This window comes from Xylocopa sonorina, chromosome 5 (assembly GCF_050948175.1).
Source record: "Xylocopa sonorina isolate GNS202 chromosome 5, iyXylSono1_principal, whole genome shotgun sequence".
NCBI classification, from domain to species: Eukaryota; Metazoa; Arthropoda; class Insecta; order Hymenoptera; family Apidae; genus Xylocopa; species Xylocopa sonorina.
The window spans coordinates 13949781-13970645 of NC_135197.1; the positions used below are offsets into that span (position 1 = coordinate 13949781).

A 20865-nucleotide genomic window follows, 5' to 3' on the forward strand; every position below is an offset into this window, starting at 1 on the left:
TCGATAGTGGAAGGTTTTAGCATGCGCTACGATATCTCCTCTTGTACAGACGTACAAGCGTGTATAGATAGATATACACGTACGATGTATGCCATTGGTACATAGGAGGCGGTATATGAAAAAGCACAAGAAGGAAAATTTCTTGTCGATGTTATCGGGCATCGACGTCGGTGTCAGAAGGTCGGTGTTACCCTTTTCATTCACTTTATACGTTTCACCTACTATCAATCGTGTTCATTTACTCACCTCTATCGATCGATTCATTTCCGTCCGAGCGTAATCGTTACCATTCTCGTTGTTTCTAACAAACAACTTCGGTTAACATTCTTTACTGAAAATCGTTAAAAAACATTAGGGAGTAAGCGAAAAGTCTTTCGTTTTATCGGCAACACCTTTTACGGAAGAAAAAAAAGGTCGTTGCACCGTTAAACGAAAGTATTGTCGATGGTAAGTGGGGAACGCGATGCGTTACCGTGGGCGGTACTTAACCACCCCCGCACAGAACAAAGGGCACGGATGACGATGTTGGAACGACAAATTTGGTACATCGAATCGTTGCGTGGGTGGTAGCTTGTTACAAACTTTTTACTCTCGTTATTACATAAGATATACTTAACTGAACAAGCTTTAACATTACAATCCAACTAGCCCAGAAAATGGTGTGTACGTAAAACTAATTACAAAAGAAGATGGCTTACGATTAAACTCGTGATAGCCTATTACCTATTTGTCGTTGACAGACAGTTCATTTACTTGGCGAATTCGTAAATTACAACTGGTTTCGAGCGTATCGGTTTGATGGAATTTTGCGCTCCTGTCAATCGTTACTACAATTTAAACGCAACGTATTCGTTGCTGGGAATAGATGGCGTTACTTGTATCGTAATGATACGTAAACATTCGACCGTTTCTCCAGCAGATGTCCGTACATTCGTTTTGTTGCAGCAGCAGCAGCAGCAGCGGCGGCGATAAGAGCAAGTGCAGCGGATTCGTTTCTATGTTTTCACCGGTCATGGTCACAACCGAAGGATAGAAACAAAACAACGCGTTTCAGCACAGTCTTCGCCGCGAGTAAACTCGAGTTCGTTGCGGAATCGAAATAGTATCGAGTTCGAACGAAATTTGTTCACAGGCAGAGGTATAAATTGACGATTGACAAAGATTGTTGACGCTTTTTTCGAATAGAAGACTATGTTGGTTCTCAGAGTAAGGGACGAAGAGATATCGAGGGCCAAGTGAACTGCGTAGTGAGAGAAGAATTATTTCTGATTTCCAGGCGAGCCACGCCGATCGTTTCACCGTTAACGTATTTCGACCGATTCTGCAGAATTGTTTGATTCGAAAGAATTTTGCTGCGTCTGCCAACCCTGCTGAAGCGAAGATGTCGTTCGAAGTTGAGAAACGTAAGGCATACGATCATTTTGTTTATTTCGGTAGTTACGTAAACATTCACCCGTTCCGATTGATCGATACGATCGAACGTCGAAATATGAATATGTAGATGTAAATAGCGTCGCGTTAAACCATGTACGTGTCGCGTGTATGTATACGTATGCACCGGGTGCTGTTACTATCAGTAACGATACGAAATTGAACGAGATGAAAAATTTGAGTTGATCATCGTTATCACTGTTGAACAGAGAAATTTTTGACCATGCCTCTGGAAGAGAAACGAAAATACTATAAGGGAACCGTAACCACGTTAGATCTAGTTCCAACGTGGCTGGAATACTGGAACAAGAATAAAACGAATATCGGCGTAATGAACCTAGAGAAAGTTGAAAAAGTTGACCAGGAGATGGCTAAGAAAATTTCTATATGGCAAGGGGACATCACGTCCCTCGAAATAGACGCGATTGTCAATGCAGCAAACTCGAGTCTTCTGGGTGGTGGCGGAGGTACATAGAATGTAGGAGCAGTACGGCGTGTTGAAGGGTATATATAAAATATGCGTGTTCTTTAGTTGACGGAGCTATACATAAATCTGCCGGGCCAAATTTAAAGAAAGAATGCGCTACTTTGGGAGGCTGTCGCGTCGGAGAGGCTAAGATAACCGGCGGTTACATGCTGCCTGCGAAGCGTTAGTATGCTCAAAGAGGTTAACGGGGGCGAGATCTTTCATAGATGTAATGTTTTAGATGTCATTCATACGGTTGGCCCACAAGGGGAAAAACCGGAAAAGTTAAAGGAATGTTATGAGAACAGTCTCGAGGTTGCCAAGGAGAATCAATTGCGTGTAATTGCTTTCCCCTGCATTTCAACAGGTATTTATGGATATCCGCAAAGACCAGCAGCCAAAGTGGCTTTGTCGACGGTCAAGAAGTTCCTACTCGACAACAAGGACGCAGTAAGACTCTATGATCTTGATCGTGCGTAGCCCGTAGAAAAGAAACCGAATCACTGACGCCTGATTGAAATTGCAGGTGGATAGAGTAATCTTTTGTCTATTCTTGAAAAGCGACAAAGACATATACGAGGAATTGCTACAAAAGTATTTCAACATCGATTAGAACGAATAGAAACTATTCGCAACGGCATTCTATATTTTCAGATGAAATTTGAAACGAGAGTGAAACTGTATCAGTACATATATATATATAATACGTGAAATAATATTCGTAGAAAAATATGAAAACGTCGTGTCTTTCCTAGATATCACCTTGATTCGAAACGCGCGAGGGACTCTACGTCCGATGTTGTTCCAAAAAACACCGTGAGTATCGATGTTTTAAATGTTCGCGGGTAAACTAGTCGTTGATTGTCGCCAAGTGTCGGTGATCGACACGATCGCAGCGCCACGACTTTACGGCCTGTCCGCATCGTGTTTCGGTCCGACGACGGGTACGTCGCCATCTTGAAAAATCGAAGTGTGGTAATGTCTGTATGTGGTCATAGGTGGGGGACGGTCGTTAATGTGGTGCGTCTCGTACGGAAAATCTGTCACAAATGGGTAAATATCTCTTCTACTGAAGCCGCTCGATTCAAGGATCGTTCGGTTTTCTATTTCTCGTATCTACCGAAACGTAATGAATGCTGGCAGGATAAGCACACCCATAGTTCCGTAGTACTCTCGCCGATCTGTCGTGGCGAAGGTGCGCTCTCTCGAGCAAGATCGCGGTTAGTGAGTAGTGTGTGCGGCTAAAGAGTACCAGTGTCATTTCTGTGGATAGTTTATACAATTTTCAGATCGAGCATATCGTCGTACTCGCGGTTTCCGTTGTTTCGCCGCGAACAACGCGACGTTGTCGTGTCGTCGAACGTCCAGCTCCGGGATATGTGCGTGTGCGCGTTCGCGACGTAAAAACCGTCAGATTCGTCGGCCTATGAGAAACGGTCGATGCAGGGCTAAAATAATTCTGATATCTATCGCCGGAGAACGAGATATAGCGCCTCTATTTGATCGGCGATTCGTTCTCTCGCTCGGACAAGGCGGACGTACGGACGGAGTCCCGTAATCCTGAATGGCCGCCGCCACCGCTTTCTAGGTTACTGACGGACACCCAAAGAGAGCGACAGAGAACGAACGAACGAGCGAGAGAGAGAGATAGAACGAGAGAGTGCACGCGCGCGCGAGAAAACTAGAGAAGGACAGTGAACGAGTGAGGGAAAGAGAGAGAGAGAGAGAGAGATAGATAGAGAAAAGGAGGCGTAGTGGAAAGAGAGCGAACGAGAGGGAAAAGAAGAGCAGAGAAAGAAATAGAGAGCGAGTGAGAGCGCGCGACTCTACACACGAACGAGTACCGATGTACGGCCACCGAGGTACGCGATCACCTCCGACTCCCGGGTGTGTTTCACGCGTTCGTCGCCGATCTTAGATCGGTGATCCGCTGCATGCGGCGGACGAGGCTTGAATCACTGGTGCTGCTACTGCCGCTGGTGCTGCTGCTGCCACCGCCGCTTCCATCGCTGTCCTCGTCGCGCACCTCGCATCGACGCCGAGACTTTACCTTTAGATAAACGCGTGCTGTTTTTTTTTTCTTTTTTCACTTGTACGCGTGTACATGCACCTCGACGCGTACGTATCCTAAACGGACCAGTGATATATCCTCGAGCGTGTTGCGTCCTACCTGGCGGTACAAGTGGGTGTGGGTTTCGTTCGTAAGGCTTGCACTGTATGCGTGCGCCTGTGCTCTCCTGTGTACGTGTCGTATGTAGTTGCGCTCGCGCGCATCGTCTTCTCCATGTATGATCGTACGCTTATGTGCACGCTCGTGTAATCGTGGTAAGTATCCATAAAAGCTCCGGGGGGGAGAGGGAGAAGGGATTACCAACGGAGTACGACGCTTTTTTCGTTTCTCCTTCTCTATACTGTTTCCTCCGATTTGGCTACGATCTCCGAAAAGGCTTCCTTCCCCACTGGCTGTCTCGCTCGCGCGCTAACCTAACCTAACCTAACCTAACCCTACATTTCGTTCGTTCGTCTCTCTGCCTGCCTGCCTGCCTGCCTGCCTGTCTCGAGCACCGGAGTTTCGAGCTCGATCGGAGAAATATTTCTCGTCGACGTATCAATTCGATGCTTGTACGTACAAGCGTTACTTCGCGAACCACGAATCTCGATCTTTCATTCGCGGAATGTTCACCGAACGGTCGAAATATGAAAAAGTAGAACCGGCTTTGAGACATACGAGAGAACACCGGCGTTCGCTTAACAGAATGAACGCGTGCTACGATTGTATCGTTCTTTGAATTTGTACACGTTATCGAGACCGGCAACTTCCTCGTGCACCGTGATCAACGAGGACAAACTTCCACCGTTTTTCTCTTCTTTCGCATAACCTATCCGTCGTCCTCTTGTACCTTTCGTCGAGAGTCACTTTCTTTTCATTTCTCTTAAAGCCCCCCCCCCCCCCCCCCCCTACCTTTCCTATGGTGTCCCGGGAGATGACTATCGGGATAACGTCAATTTCTTTATGGATCCAGCGGTCACTCGCGAATAGTCGTTACTAACTTCTTGCTTCCATTTATTATATTTCGGCATATGCGTCCACTCGATCCAAATTGTTGTTTGTAGTTTAACGTTCAAATAATTTCAGCTACACTAGAAACGTACTTTGCGCCTAAACTGAAACATTACTTATCGTTGGAATTATTAGTTGAGTGCGCGGTTTATTCGAATTTGTGCATATACATTGGACCAACATTGTAAACGTTTAAATGCAAACGTACTAGATGCGGGAGGTACTACTTTGCATTTCGCCAACGATTAGTCGTGTTCCGAATGTACGGTTCTGGTGTGTTAAATTATCTATTTTTCGTTATCGCATAGCACGGTGTCGTTACGATCTGGCACTGGCCTACTAGACCGTCCACAAGAAAACCATATAGCTGGGAACTCCCAGGGATTCTAATGATACTTTCAGGAGTGGACGTAGAGATTGAGTAATAATATAATTGCGTAAAGTATTTCGTTTCAACGTGCACTTGTTGGAGCATCGATTAAGTTAGCTGTATAAAAGGTCCGAAAGTTAAACGGTATTCAATGACTCAGATATATCAGGTCATCTGAACGCATTGGACGCAAAACGCAATCGCTTCGTTGGTTACATTTTGCTAGTTTTATTTGAATTAACACGAATTTAGCGTTATTTTACTCGACAACGATTGCAACCGGTCGTGTAAATCATAATCTTCAGCCATGCTAATGAAATATATTTACACTTGTAAAAAGAATCTGTTACTTTATACGTACGCGTGAATTTAATACGTCATTTTGACTCACGATAAATACATATATCTACAGTTACGCAAAATACATATGTACGTAGAAACAGGATGTAATAAATACATATGTAAATATACTATTAGCACATATGTTAAATTAATTATCATTCTAGTGGGTTAAAATAAGCTTTAGCCACAACACTGCTGCGGGAATACGGTGTTTCTAACAGCTCAATTAAGATTGAGGTTAAACATTGGTGCAATCAAGAATTTGTCCGATACCATTTAACTTTTCGAACTTCGATACGGTTAGCCGGAAGTTTTTGTAAAGATCAACAGAAAATTTCACGCTCGATTCTCTCGGCATCGTTCGAAACTTCATTAAAATTCCCGAGGGACCGGTGTTAACTTTCTTCCCTTCGCTGTAGCTTTCTCGACGCGATCGGTTACAGTCCGATTCAAAGGAATCGCATAAAGTTATCTCGCCAGTTTAGCGAGCGCGTAAGCAAGCAAACAAGATGGAAGAAGAAAGAGGAAAAGAGGGATAGAGAGAATCGGTGTTCGTCGTTACTCGTTAGCCAACAGATTTATTCTTGGATTATATTATGGAACCCTGGTTCGCGCGAGTTTATGTAATAGTCTTGGTCCGTTGCTAGCACATCGGGTACGGCGAAACAAATGTACGATGTAAAACAAACGGAAAAGTTTGTTCGTAATCGGTCGAGTCACCGAGCCGAGGTAGGAAGGAGTCATCGAGTTTCAGATTGGGCGGAGGTCGCGTAGTTTCGCGACCATACACGTATTTGGTCGTCATTCGGGAAACAAATTTCGCGCGTACGCGACGCTTCGAACCAGAGGGACGATCGCGCAACTGCGCGCACAGAGATACAGCTGGATCGAGCTTCGACGTCGACGCACGCGCGGTTTCTCTGCCGCGAAACTTACGGTTGAACTTCTCCTATTGCGCGATCGCCAACCGTGAACGCGTTTCGCGGCTCTGTCTCGCGAATGCCGGCCGAATGAAAATACTTTACCGTTCGGAATTGCACAATTCCTCTGCCTTTAACTAAACACAGCAGGGCGGTTTCTCCCGGCGTTGTACGCGTCCGTATAATCATATTTTTCCGTCCTCGAGTTGAGTCTGCCTGCGGTTTTTGTGTTGCAAGGCGGTCGAGCAAAGGCGGAAGTGTGTCGATCCCTCTCACTTTATGCGCCTTCGGCCACGATAAAAGGGTGTAGAGCGTAGACAGAGATTGGGACGATTCGCGGAACGATTTCTCGACATGCGGCATCCTTTCTCGATTAAATCGCGACCTCTTAAATATCGTATAGAAACGAGAGACCGCTTGACATTTTTCTACGCGAACAGTCAGCTGCTGGCAGAGATAACGTTCCGTGTAGATTAATAATCTCCCGTCAGTGCCACGGCGCTACTTTCGCCAACCTTGTTCCGCTCAAGTAACTTGAATTGGAACAGGCGAATCGCGTCACCTCCGCCACCGTTTCCGCTGGTCCCCGTCTTTTTCTGTTCGACTAGATCGAAACGGTGACCAGAAAACCGAATCGGGACTACCGCCAATTCGTACGTATGCGTAGTCGCGCATTTATCCTTTTCATATTTTTCCCACATCTTGTCCGCTGATATCGTAGTTACTGCACACGAATCCATGCAAATCTATAAATAGAGCGTCAGGCGAGTCCCAGAGCTGGTCCGTTCTTTTTTATAATCCGATGTGTACGTCTAGCCGGGACGGCAACGCGTGATTCATTCTCGCCTACCTGTAATAGGTCTGTTTCGTTACCGTTTATCTAATGCATCGGGCTCCGGTCCGTGTCCTCGTTCACGTGGGATACGATATTTTCAAGTCGATAGATTGTCGCCGTTTCAGTTCGAGCCGGCTACCATGCGTTTCGATCTTACCGAATCCAGGCGAAAAAGAATTAGATTGTCCAACAATGGAGGAGATTCGTTAGATCGGACTCGCGTCACCGAATAAAAAGCAGTCTGACGATTACCGATGCTCCGAATGTATGTATGTATGTATGTATGTATGTATATACATAGATACAGTTGTCCACGCGTGTCGCATCGAACTACCTACATTATTGTCGTATCGTAGATTAAAGAAGACGCGTTTTCTTCTTTCCTCTCTTTTTCCTTTCGTTTCGTTCTGCTTTTCCACCAAGGTTTAATCGTTCGCGTGCACGTTTTGTTTCAGGCGTAGGGGGAGAGGGCGCATCGTCGAAGCGTTGGAGGGTTTGAGGCAGTGAAACTGGCTGGCCTACAATGTCCGCTAGTATGCGGAGCACTCTGCAAACCGTTCCAGAATCAGTGCCGGCCGACCACGTCACAAACTCCAAAGTAAGTGCGAAAAATGAAACATGAAAACGCTAAAACCACCGTTACGCGATATTACACTTGCTGCGCTGTGGTGTAAATCGTAACTGTTCTCGGGAGGACGAAACGGCCTGTCGTGTTCAATTCGGTGATTCGTGCGATGCGTTCGTCGGCTAACGAGCCGGGGGTTGAAAATGTCACGGGTGCACGCACACACACGCGGATATAAGCCGAATCTCGATAAACCGTACCGGTGTACGAATTATCGAGTAGACGATTCTTTGCCTTTTATTATTGTAGTTCCCCTTTCTCTCCCTCTGAGACTTTCTTGAACGGGCGGAGAACGCGAAGCTCCGGTTGAATTCGCACGAGAATAACACGACGGTGGCCGTTTCGTCGATCGATAATGTTCCTCGTCACGCAAAACGTGTTAACGATATGGTTGAATGATTACGCTCGGAAAAAGGGTTACGTTCACGGTAACCGGAAAGAAGGATTTCGCGAGGAGTCGTGGTCGGTTACCGCTAACGCAGCCGTCCGAACGTGAGCGTGCGTGTTCGGTAATGTTGCTCTGTTCTGACAAATGCGTGATTGAATTTAATTGAAAGATGCTTCGTGACGTCTTTGGTTAACGGTTCAGGGTATCGCAGTGTACTAACGCAATGCTTCTCGGGAAGAAACGATCGTAAAAGGAAGAAAACAAAGAAAAAAGAAAAAAACGGAAAGCGCGTCCTGCTTACGATCGGATTCGCGAGAGATCGATGTTGACTCGCTCAGAAACCGTGAACATTACCTGAATACCCGATTTTTCTCGGAGCACCGCTGCCAGTAGGCACGGATTCGAGAAACGAGCAATACCCGATGACTCGACCGAACAGGTTTTCACAACTGGTTGCTTTCGAATTTTCTCCCGGCGGTTGTCCGGTCGACGAACGTTTCATTCTCCAGACCGAGCAAACGATGGCGAGCGTTGCGTCCGTTTTCCGTTCGCGCGCAATCTCGTCGAACGGTTGCCGACGCGACGTCCGGTAGACCTTGAATAGGGCTAAACGAGCGGATTGCCTACGGTTTCGGTAGTACGGTCGATGACATTCGGTCTGCTCATCGGCCGATTAAATGGGCAAACCCAGCGCGTCCGGTGTTTTACCCGGTGTCAGTGTCGTCTGTCGCTCAACTAGGGGCTAACTTTTTAAAACCTCTCGGCACTCTTACGATTACGCCTCGATGTCTCCAGGCAACCGGGGGATACGGTTATCGATAACTAAAATATACTGGTTTCGATCGTTTTATCAGACGGTATCTCGCCGAATTACCGACTCGTCGAATCGCGGCGAGAGTTGGACGAAGCGTCGCGTCAGCCAGAATTGTATGGGCGCTGACTCGTTTATAAAGGTCGTGCGCGTACACCAGTCCAGTTTAACCCGAGTTGCGCGGCACTCCTTACTTCTCTCTCTCTCTCTCTCTCTCTCTCTTTCTCTCTCTCTCTCTCTCCCTCTTCCACTCCCACTCCCTTTTCCTCTTTCTCTCCCTTCCACACTTTACTTGGACGAGCCACGCGACACCGACGCGCTTACTCGTTGGAGTTGGTAATTGTTGTTCGTCGAGTTGAATTCCCAGCCAGCAACGCTGCCAACGATAAGCGAGAAAGACTCTGAATCGGTCGATTTTCCTACGATAAAAGGTTCGCCTGCTCATCAAATTCTCCTCGCCACGCCTATGGTTAATCGGATGTCGTCGTGAATCAATTTTCCTAAGGCGTCCTCGCCCTTGGTCGAATTATCGATTTACCTTGAGCCGTGCGAATCTGTTTGACCGCGAACTTTGCGCCAGCTGCTAACCGACGTCTAAGTTTATCTCTACTTTCTTGAACGTGTTCGTTTAGGCTTGTTCCGTCGAGCCGTGGATTTAGTTCACGGCATTTCGCCAATTTTTCTGGGCGGTCTCCTGCTCGTGCATTCGATACCGAAATGTTCGTTTGCGGTATAAACAACTGGTTGTAACGCGTGAAGCTGGTTCGGCTTTCGTTCAGCGGACGTAGCGTTTCGAGCCGATAGAGTTTTCAGTTCGCTTGGCAAACCCAACGCCAGATGGCGATTGCTGCCTCTCCGCACGCAATCCGTGTGACAAGCCAGCAGCAGCTTGGGCGGGGGAAGCCAGAGACAAAGAAGAGTTCGACGATCCAGTTCTGGCTACGGCGCCGTGTCCAACATTTTTTTTCTTCACGGCGTTGTTTTCAAAAATGTCGCTTGGAAACTTCATAAACGACGTCGATGAGGCATCCTTGGGAAGTAGTATACGCGTGAGAGAGAGGTTTCAACTTACAAACGCAACTATACGCATCCATAAAGTTGTTGGTAACAGCTGCAGAGAGGACGGGAAAGGAGCAACGAACACCATAAATGGCAGCGCAGCCGGTCATCGAGAATCAATTGTCCTCCTTTCGTGATACCTCTGGCTCTTGTTCGCCATCTCGGCCCGAGTCAATTGTTCCCCCGTCGATCGCCACCTACGACCTACGAAATGCCACCCAACGTACCACGACGCGTGCTCCTTCTTTCGTGCGACGGATATCAAACGCCAGCGTCCAATTACATTTTTACCACACAACGACATTTCAATTATCGAATTCGCGTTCTTCTCAACCGTGGCGGCTAAGCATCGCCTCTATTCCAAACTTTCATCGTGAAATAAATGCAGCTTCACTTTGATTTCGCCGAGGGAAAAGATGTTGCGCGATGCGTGCGACCGCATTTCACTTTTCACCGAGACGCCATTGGAGACGCCGCCGTCGCGCTGTTCAAGCAAACCTGGAATCAAGTATCATCGTTATTACTCTTTCGATATCTTCCAACTGTGTTGAGAAATGGAAATGGAAATTGAAAGGGCCGAAGAAGGTTGTCTTCTCGGAGTTCCGCTTCCAACTGTTGAGCACGCGAATGCAGACGATGCGATCGATGGAATCGTTTTTCAATCGTATCCTCTCCGAAAATACACTCGCCAGGCTAATATTAAAAGTAGACACTTTCGTTCTTTGTCCTTAACGTAGTCGTACGGTATTTTTCAAGCCAACGTAAGTTAAGTAAGCGCATGAATATGGCATCAACGACAACTCGATAAACTTACCACTGTGTACAGATAAGAAGAGCATAGTAATCGTTTGCAGCCTTGACACGCGCGATCGAAAAATTGCAAGTTACGAGATACACATCGGATCGAAACGGAATCGACGACGCTTCTTGTTCGTTTCCCGAACGAAGTTTCGTATCCGCCTGAATCATCGTAAACGGGTTTCTTACAGTGCTCGAGCTCTTTTGAGAGCCGCTTCTATTCTTGATACAATGTCAAGGACGTGGTTCACCCACTTCGCATCGATTATACGGGTTTGGAGGTTCGATAAATCGAAGGTAAAACCCGCGGGGCACGTGTGTGCGTGGAAAATAATAATATCCGCATCCTACGAGAATGGTTGAAATCTTCGACGCAAAGTACTCGGAAGGGTCTTTGCGACACCTTCCACTTGTTCGGCCGAGAAGTTATTCTCGTTTCGAATATCGACGACACCTTGTAAACCGTAGGCTAGGCAGCTAGTCATCGCGATACAATATTCCATCGGCACGCATCAAAGGCTTACTCGGACGCAGCGGGTGATCCTCTATCCCCTCGTATCTCTCTACGTAACTACTTGCAAATGTTAACAACGAAAGCGTATATAATTTCTCAATTTCTCGGTCTACGAAAGATTAAATTCGCCTCCTACGTACTCGGGGTATAGATATGTTACGTATACACGCTTGTAAGTGGGCACTATACATACATACGTATGTACTCGTTGTCGGAGCAAAGAACGGAGGAGGAACGTTCGAATCGTTACGGTTTCCTTCGATCGAAACGACGTTAACGGCAGCGACGAATACGGTCTCGTAACAGTTACGTCACTCTCGTTGCAATGACTGTAGCCTGTAAACTTGGAGGAAAAATGTCGGTCTAACCGGTGTTGTCGATAAATAATCGGTAAGTAGCAGGCCGCGTACAAAGAAGAAACGTGGTAGGTGCAACTGGTATACGGTAAAAATCAACTCCTCGCGGTACTCTACGGTTAAAATAAAATTCCTTCGTCGATGTTCAGCAACTCGCGAGAAACCACGAACCGACGATTAATTAGGTCGATGCCTAGATACGCGTGGAGAGGGATGTCAAGGATGCGCGTATGAAAAGCTAACTCGGGAATCGATAATTCCGTTGGCTCGCTTGCTCTCTCAAGTCGATCCCATCGTGCAGGGTTCACTTTCTATTTGGGGCATCGGCGGGCTTCGGATCGAGAAACTTTCCGATCATTGAACGCCGCATGCATCGAACGACCCAAAACTTTCCGATCGATGCGATATTATCATAACGACGATACACTTCTAACAAGAGAAGAACATAACGGGGTTTACCTTGACATTAAATTTTTAACCACGAGATCAATCTCAAGAGGCTTGTTTCATGCATCTTATACGACGAACCGAGCCCCAAAGTCAATTAATCTAATGGATGCAGCTCTTTACTCGTCCGCTGTGTGTTACCTTTTCCGTCCCCCTCCTCTACCCTCTCGCTCTCTCACTCTCGTTCATTCGCTTTTAATGTATCGGTTGCACAACGAATGTATCTAGGCGCGGTACGGTCTGTTTAATTTCTATTCAAGCGGTGGCATTCGATGCACGCAAAAATGCATGCACGTTCAGCGGCACTATACGTGACCGGAGTAAACACACGATGCACGAACGAGGACCATAGTCGGATAGCGGCGGAGTCACCGATACCTACACCATTTCACGTCCATCTCGTCTGTCCATCGATGGGGTTATTCGCATCGCCCGGCTTTGCACCGTACAAATCGAGTTTACTAGTCGGAAGGAAAGAATGTCGATGGCCAGATTCACTCCACAACGCTAATGCGACTCTGTTGAAACTGTCAACTGGATACGCGTGCATAGACTGTACGAATAAGAAGAAGGATGGAGAGAACGTATGCGTGTCATCGGGAGAGGGAGAGAGAACGTACCAGCAATGTAAGATCCCAGTAACGAAAGAGCTCGAGTCGAGCCGCGGAGCTCGCGTGTCTCCGACATGGTCGTTCTATGCTCAGTTAGCAGGAGACTCGCGATCGAGCAGCACACTCGCTCGACTTGTTCTGTCCGTCGTTCTCGTTGATTCGATCCGGGCGTCGATTCTTATTCGTGCGACGCGAGTGATCGTCCAGGGTCCACGGATCGATTTCGCTCGATTGACACGGTAAACGGAGCAAGAAACCCACGTGGCAGCGTGACACCGCCTCACTCTTCTCGGTATTGCAACTCCGAGTGAATCCTGCGGACTCTTCCACATTTTTCGCCCCTAACGTTTCGCTCGAAACGTTACATATTTCGGGGGAAAGTGCAACAATTACCTCGAGCTATTATACAGTTGGAGCTGCTTCGTTCCGTTCCGTTCCGTTTCGTTTCGTTTCGTTCCATTCCATCCCATCCCGGTTCCTTTTCGTTCCGTTCCGTTCCGTCCCGTCCCGTCCAGTTCCAATGCAACCAACGACCATATAGAAAGTGAAGGTATTATTGGGTTCTAGAGTACATAGGAATCGTACAACGATTCGATCGTTAGGTATAAATAAACAATCCAAACGTTCAATAACCGTTCGTCGCATGCCGATAACGATCGAGCATCATTGATTATCTTGATCCCTCGATGCTACTTTTCGAAGCATCGCAAGTTCTCCAGTTCACGTTGCATCCGGCTAAGAGTGACAGTGACAGCTTCTCGACGCATCCCTGTATCGATCGCGAGAAAAAGTGATGTATCGAATATTGACTCATCGAGTGGCAAAAAGTTTACACGCTAGCCATGCGTAACGAAAAGGTGCGTGACGCGAGTAACGATCGATGACATTGCGCGATTGTTCGTCGCTCTTTAATTTTCCTCCCGTTGACGCAACAGGTTCTACTATTCTGCTATTCGTGTTTGGCCTGCCCTACCCGATCACCCCGTGGTTCGCTTCGAAATATGTCGAAAAGCGTCTAACGCGCAACGATACCAAACGCTACCGGTGATTACGTTAACATTCGCCGCGCAATAACCGCACGAAACTCATTAACTGTTCGCTCGTTGGAAAATACTGGGAGCAAACTGACCAGACCTCGTGGCTAGGACATGCGTCATACACGCAACGCGATCTACGTTCGCACAACTATATAGTATAAGGTTACGTACTTGTCCGCGTATCGAAGAACTGGCCTAATTCGTTTAACTTAACGACATTAGGAAGTCGGGCGCGCGCTCTCTTCTTCTCCCTTTCTAACAGGCCCCCTCTCGCACTTCTCATCTCTGTCTCACGGAAATCCGTGGCATCGTTCTGAGTAGGCATAAAACGCGTTTCCAACACGCCGTGTACTCGTGTCGATGCTTGAGGACAAGCATTCTACGATAGTGGGATTTCGCAAGTTGCATTCGGTTATACGTCAAGTAACCCAAAAGTAATCGGTGTGTAACAGATTTTCGTAAATCTCAAGTTTTACAGTGTGAAAAAGAAGTAGTGTCCCCGTCTGTATTTGATATATTCGCGTTAAAATAAAATCGCATCTTGCCACTGCAGCAGCAGCAGCAACAGCAGCAGCTGCGGGATGGATAACACGCGCGCATTTCAGCTCGTGGTACGATTCTAAAAACCTTGAATCGAACGAATTCCTCTTCGATGACAGTCGATTTGTTCGTTTAGAATTCCTTCGATGCGCCCTGCAAAATTCTTTCCGTATTCGATACGAGACAAGTGAAGTTTCCCTTTGCAGGCATATCAAATCGTCCCCCGTTGCATCGAAAGATGTTAGCAGCGATCAAATGGATTACTTACGTGATTTTTGATGGCAAGGTCAGTTTGTCGGATTATCGATTATTTTACGAATCGTACATCACCGATCGTAGGCATGTTCTATGGAAAGTCGGTTGCGTTTCGCATTTTTGTTCGACGCTCAACATCCCGCAGTCGGTTTGCAGGTATTATCCGTATACATGTATGCGTAACTGACGCAATCATCGAATCGATCGATAGGAAGCGCATCGCATTTGCAAAAATTTCCATTATCAACAACGCGAACAAGCAAAAACACGAGATTCCAGCTACGTTATCTCTTCTTCGTAAATCACCAGTCAACAATCTCTCTCTCTCTCTCCTCCCTCTACCTCCCTCCTCTACTTCTTCCCTGCCTACTGATTCTGTCGCAAGAAAATTTCGTTCTAGTATCGGTTGATTGACTGAATAATAGGGCATTTTTCTGTTACGTAACGATGTACGATTTTCACCGCTAACGAGAGTGTGTGAAATAGTACGGCGACGCTTGTTAAGATCGAAAGTAGAAATCCGGCAAGGTAGTCAATCGAGTTTCCGACTTCCATCTGCTGCGTCGATTTGACAGCAGCTGCACCTTCTCCACGGATTCACCTGTGCTCGAACGCCCCAAAACGAAATCCAACCAGACAAAGAGATATATATTATATCTCCGTACGATCCGTCACGCTGCCACAGACGAACGCCTATATTACTCTTTTATGTGTCACAGAAGTATTGCTCGCGACAGAGAGATCAACGTTTTTCCTTGCTAGAGAAGATAGAACTTGTGATCGCAGATGAACGTAGTGCGCGTAATATAACTCGAGGAATCCTTGACATTTCAACTATGGGGATTCGATGATTCCGATAGAAAAAGAAGTTGCGCGACTAGATCAACCAGAGATCGAGTGAAAAAGTGTAGAAACACAGCGAAACAGGGAGATAGTAATACGCAGCGATAGCGGTTTAGAGGAGCGCGTGAAAGTCAGCTGCAGAGGAGATCGGAGTAGATAGAACGGTGGTTCAGGCACGTTCGGATTGGAAGAAAACTCTCGGCAGGATTGCGCCGCAGGTGGAGAACGTGGCTGGCATGTACGTGACGGAGACGGGTAGCCATAAAGTGGCACCTGCGCCTACAGCCAGAGCGAAAATGCTCGAATACAAAGCGATGAACGAGAACGGTGAACGCGGAGGTGGCGGCGGTGGTGGCGGCGGTGGTGGTGGTGGTGGCGGTGGCGGTACGCATTTGGCCGCCACCGTGAAAAACACCGTACGCCGTTTGCTTCGTCGAACGAAAAGTCATCGAGACACGCCGTCAACGAACGTCACCGCGATCACGCAGACGACTAATGGAAATCGCGCGAACAATCTGGCCACCGTCAGAAATCAGACGAACAACGCGAACGATCCAACCGCGAGAAGATCTCAGCCACCCTTTCCACCGTCTGTCGAGCAACATTCGAGCAGAAACAACTACGGCAGACGGCACACCAGGCCACGCGTCAAACTCCAGGTAAGGGAACAGCATCGCGTCGTGTCGCGAGCAAAACCTATGGATCCCTCGTCGAATTTGGACGATCGCCGAATGAATCACATTTCGATGATTACGTTTCCTTTCTCCAGCGACTGCTCTCTCTCTCTCTCTGTCTCTCTCTCTCTCTCTGTCTCTCTCTCTCTCTCTCTCTCTCCCTCTTTCTCCCTCTCTCCCTCTCTCCCTCTTTCTGGTCTGCGTGGCTTTATTCATGTTTCTGCTCGTTCGGAATATTCGTGTCCTGTCGCAATGTATTCGCAAGTTTACGTAACCTGATTGTGAACAGCATCTTCTTGAACAGCCGATCTATTCTTTTTGCTTCTCGGTAACGACTCCGAGAACATTGTCGACGATTACGCAACGTATCGCGACGGTACAAATCGAAATCGATCGATGGATGCGACGAGAACAGCCTGAGAAACTTTACGTCAAAAGGAAGGGGCGGACAAGCACGTGAATGACAACGACAGTAATAACAATACCAATAATAATAATAATAATAATAATAATAATAATAATAATAATAATAATAATAATAATAATAATAATAATAATAATAATAATAGTAATGATAATGGTGACAACAAAAACAGCGGCAGCAAGAATGCTGTTCGTAGTTATCATCTGGTTTAGCAGGGGGTCTTCGCACATCGACCGCTGGTTCTTAACAGCATAATTGAAGCGAGTTTAATTGCTCTCCGAATGCTCGAGTCGCAAAAGTTATCGTCGAACGACTCGATTCGCTCATATTTAAGTATGTACACCGCGTTAATAACGTCGGCCTTGCAATGTTAATGCCTACCATTGACAAGTTGCGATACATAAGAAATGAATTCGGTCTTGTTCGCGTCTTTAGCCTTCGACCACGATAATTACTTTCTTCGTAGACGAAACGAAATAATTATTAATTCGGCTCTAGAGAAGTTTACACATTCCGTTTATTTGTTTATCGTAGAATGATTCATTCCCAATTATTCAATCCTATCTATGCCTAAGCGCGGGGCTACTTCCCGCTGCTTTCCTCTCACCGTTTAAGAATGCGAGCCTGTCTAGTAATCTAGATAATATGGAACAGCGTGACACGCCTTCTTCGACCGTGCAAAGACACCTCGTCTTCTGCTTCGCATTCTGGTTTAATCGCAAATATAAAAATCTCTTCTCTGCCTGTCGAAACGTAAACCTGTTTTCCCCCGTATGGTTTGTCAACATTGCCACGTTCACGAATAACTGCAAACATTACAAAATACCAATTAAAATTCCTCTATATGTTTATTAAAGATATTATCGTATCCTTTGTCCTTAAACGGGGTGACGTGAAATTACTGAAACTCGGTATCTCGTACACCCATCGGGGAACGATGAAACTCGCTCGAATAGTTCGTTACCCGAAATATTCTTTGTCGACACCAGTTACCAACGGGTCAAATGTTCTATAAACGATTCACTTCCGTGATAGCCACCAGGGGATCGTCCATCCGTACATACATACGTGCACAGCAAACGTTCCTACGGACATTGGATCGGAGTTTTTTCAAGGTCGTTTCCATCGAACCAGTCGACTATTCCTCCACCGTACGCGACGATACGTAAAGACAATTATTTTTGACATTCCGATTCGAGTAAACGCCCCCTAAACTATACGGCTTGGCATCATTTGCATGAAAATAATTCGGCGAGTTTATGATAACCACTTGCCGTTCGATAATTCGGCGCAACGCGAGAGTTTACGCAACATAACGAGCGACACCGTTCGTATTTCTGCTTGCTAGAACGGCTTCGTTAAAAAGAAAGCCATTTCAGCATAGCCTGTTATCTTCCCAAGCTCTTATCACAAGTGAAACGGGCGTCTTGAAAAAGACTCGGGAAACACGTAGGCGCCAACCAAAAGATTACTCGAAATTCACCAGACGATTTATGTCCTGTTATGTCTGTTATGTTCCTTTTATGTCTAGAAGGAAAAATCACCGTTGATTACCGCTTTACGCTTAAAGGCTGTCGAGATTTCCGTTTCTCTTTTCCTGGACTAGCCAATCTACAACCTTGTTCAGAAGCGGATACCAATCGAGAAGCGATTTTCATTAGTTGGGACTTAAAAATTAAACTCAACACAGAGTGACAGGAGACACGCGAGAAATCGTTTACGTGCTAAAACTTTCATTCTTCTCCGTGATAAATCGCGAGCATCAGAGCGTAATGTACTACGTGCATGTAGAGCGCGTAATATTGGACACTTTCTTGGACGCGTGGGGCACGACGCAGCGTCCGATTCTCGCGCCACTGTCGTTCCTCTCGTCGTGAAAGCACGATGATTCTACCGTAAACGTACGCTACGCACTGTCGAGTTACGTGCAGCCTGTATAGTAGGTTCATGTTCGTTAGCTTATTGTGCATACCCGGTTGATACTCGGCGGCTATTATCGCAATGGTGCGCGCGCGGTGAAAACGAAATCGTCGAGTAATGCCGAACGTGACCGAACGTAGATTTCAAGGTCGTCGGTTAGTGGTTACCCGAAGAGGAGAAAAGATGGCGGCACTGGTAACACGAAGCGGTTGAACAGAGAACTAGAGCCGCTATCGGCGGTTGCACTTTAAGCTCGCGGCACGATAGAGCAGTACGGTCGCGTTGCGCGCACAGTTGATCGCGATTTACGTAGTACACGCTCAGCTACCTATATAGAGATAGGCTTACCAACATCGTCGATGGTACAGCACAGAGTGCGCTTCGTCTACCACTGACCGGATGCAATCCTATTAAACGGAGTTTGCTCGAACCGCTCGATCCTTCCACCATTTTTGAACAAGTTCGACGAGTGAACAAGTGCAGCGGGGTGCGCTAGTGCGCTGGCTCGCGGGAACTCAATAATAAAACGCGACTATCCACTATCGAAATACGTATTTATAAGTGAACGTCACGATGATTTCATCATCCGTTCTCCGAGCGTTCCTTCGCTTCGTTTTCACTCGATCCAGTTGTTTGCCTACACAAAATATAGTTCTTCTCGATACTCTGACGGAAACTTGCACAGCGTGCGAGTTCACTCGTATCAGTGTTGTGTTGAATGCGTTTCTGGTTTACTAAGAAGTGATGAGACACGAGTAATGAATGGAAGGAAAAGAAAAGGAACTGAGGACGAAGAAATAAATGAGAGAGAGAGAGAGAGAGAGAGAGAGAGAGAGAGAGAGAGAGAGAGAGAGAGAGAGAGAGAGAGAGAGAGAGTGTGTGTGTGTCAGAATGGATACGAACGTTTTACATAACTTACGTGTAACTCGACGTTCGTTGAACACGGTTCACGACTAATTAACTATGCTAACAATCGTACTTTGCGCGATTTTTTATCTTTTCTGAACAATTAATTGTGCGTCAACGATATTTGGAGAAAAGAGGAGATCGCAAAAGAGAATGCGTGTCAAAAGTAGACTTGAAACGCTCGGTTGTAACGAAGCGAACGCGAACAAGAGTGTGTGCGTAGAATTCACGTGGGTTGAAAAGCATATTCGATTAGGCGGGTGGTGTATATTTTCCCAAGGTCGCGAGCATGCCGGCCACCTGTTCGATTCTTAACCGAGACGAACAACTTACATAGCGCGTTCGCAGCCACTACGTTCCAGCGAATAACAAAACGGGCGGCTGCCAACAGAGAGTTCAGCTACGGAAACTAAAAGTGTCGCATAGGTGGTACGCGCAGGGTTAATTAGTGTTCGAACAGTTTTTCGGAAGAACACGCCTCCCGTCGAAGACGCGGCGCGTTGCGAGCCGCTGCTTCGAAATGTTGGCCACGCTCTAAAAAACATTTGAAACGAGTCGACCGTGCGATACTTTTTATTCCCGTATGACAAGATGTGCGCGTGTGTGCGTGCGTACTCTTCGCTTACTTACATCGACTGTAACCAATTAAAAGTTTGAAGAATCCGAAGATTGGAGAGACTCGTTCTCCGGCTCGTCGAATGAAAGCGCAACGTATCACGCTTTAGAAGCACGCTAGCCCAATCTACTCGCGACGAGGTGTGGTGTTCGGTTATCGTTCTTGGTACGAAGAACCGTACAAGTTCGCTCGCGGCAAAATATATTATTTTCCTGCGCGTGCCCATAACCTGTACGAGATTCTCGCAGCGCCGGAATCCAGTCTGAGTTAAGCAGACGATATCTCTTATCAGCATCTACCGCTGATAACGGTCTAACGAAGTCGAGTTGGCCGGTCGAACGCTTATCGCCCAGGGGAAATGGACCCAGTTCTTCGTAGCGGAGCGTTGCCGCCCAACCTCGCACCGTTCGGTACACGCGTTTTTTCCTTTTCGAGAGTCGTACAAGTTTCAACTGGTCCCAAACTCTAACCGTATCATCCACCGGTCAGACGTACTTTCTTTTCTTCCCTCTGGATTTTCTGTGTAACGCAGCAGTCGGGTAAGCGCCACCCGCAAACACGATTTCTCTTCCTTCTTTTCCGCTAACGAAATCGGTACCGTTCCACTACCTATCGT

General features: G+C 46.8%; 2 protein-coding genes across 15 annotated transcripts in view; both read left to right on the forward strand.

The window, feature by feature from the left end:
• Nucleotides 1–967: 967 nt before the first annotated feature.
• On the forward strand, nucleotides 968–2635 carry LOC143423444 (macro domain-containing protein PG1779). Of its 2 annotated transcripts, none has more exons than XM_076894802.1 (6): nucleotides 968–1206; nucleotides 1277–1403; nucleotides 1641–1898; nucleotides 1964–2080; nucleotides 2139–2347; nucleotides 2424–2635. In XM_076894802.1, exons 1-6 carry the CDS (start codon nucleotides 1192–1194, stop codon nucleotides 2508–2510), a joined length of 813 nt encoding a protein of 270 aa, XP_076750917.1. In that variant the 5' UTR covers nucleotides 968–1191; the 3' UTR covers nucleotides 2511–2635. The 2 variants fall into 2 exon arrangements, with proteins under 2 accessions (XP_076750917.1, XP_076750918.1); XM_076894803.1 differs by having other exon boundaries at nucleotides 969–1102; nucleotides 1255–1403.
• A 166-nt stretch (nucleotides 2636–2801) lies between these two features.
• LOC143423411 (serine/threonine-protein kinase MARK2) overlaps nucleotides 2802–20865 on the forward strand; it is a 37328-nt gene continuing 19264 nt past the window's right edge. For 8 of the 13 annotated variants that reach the window (XR_013101827.1, XM_076894724.1, XM_076894728.1 and 5 more), the window contains exon 1: nucleotides 7890–8023. Coding sequence is in view for 5 of the 13 variants with exons in the window: in XM_076894732.1 (XP_076750847.1) it covers nucleotides 15946–16368 (423 nt within the window). In the remaining 8 variants the exon portion in view is untranslated. The other 5 variants (XM_076894733.1, XM_076894734.1, XM_076894735.1 and 2 more) reach the window with 5 other exon arrangements.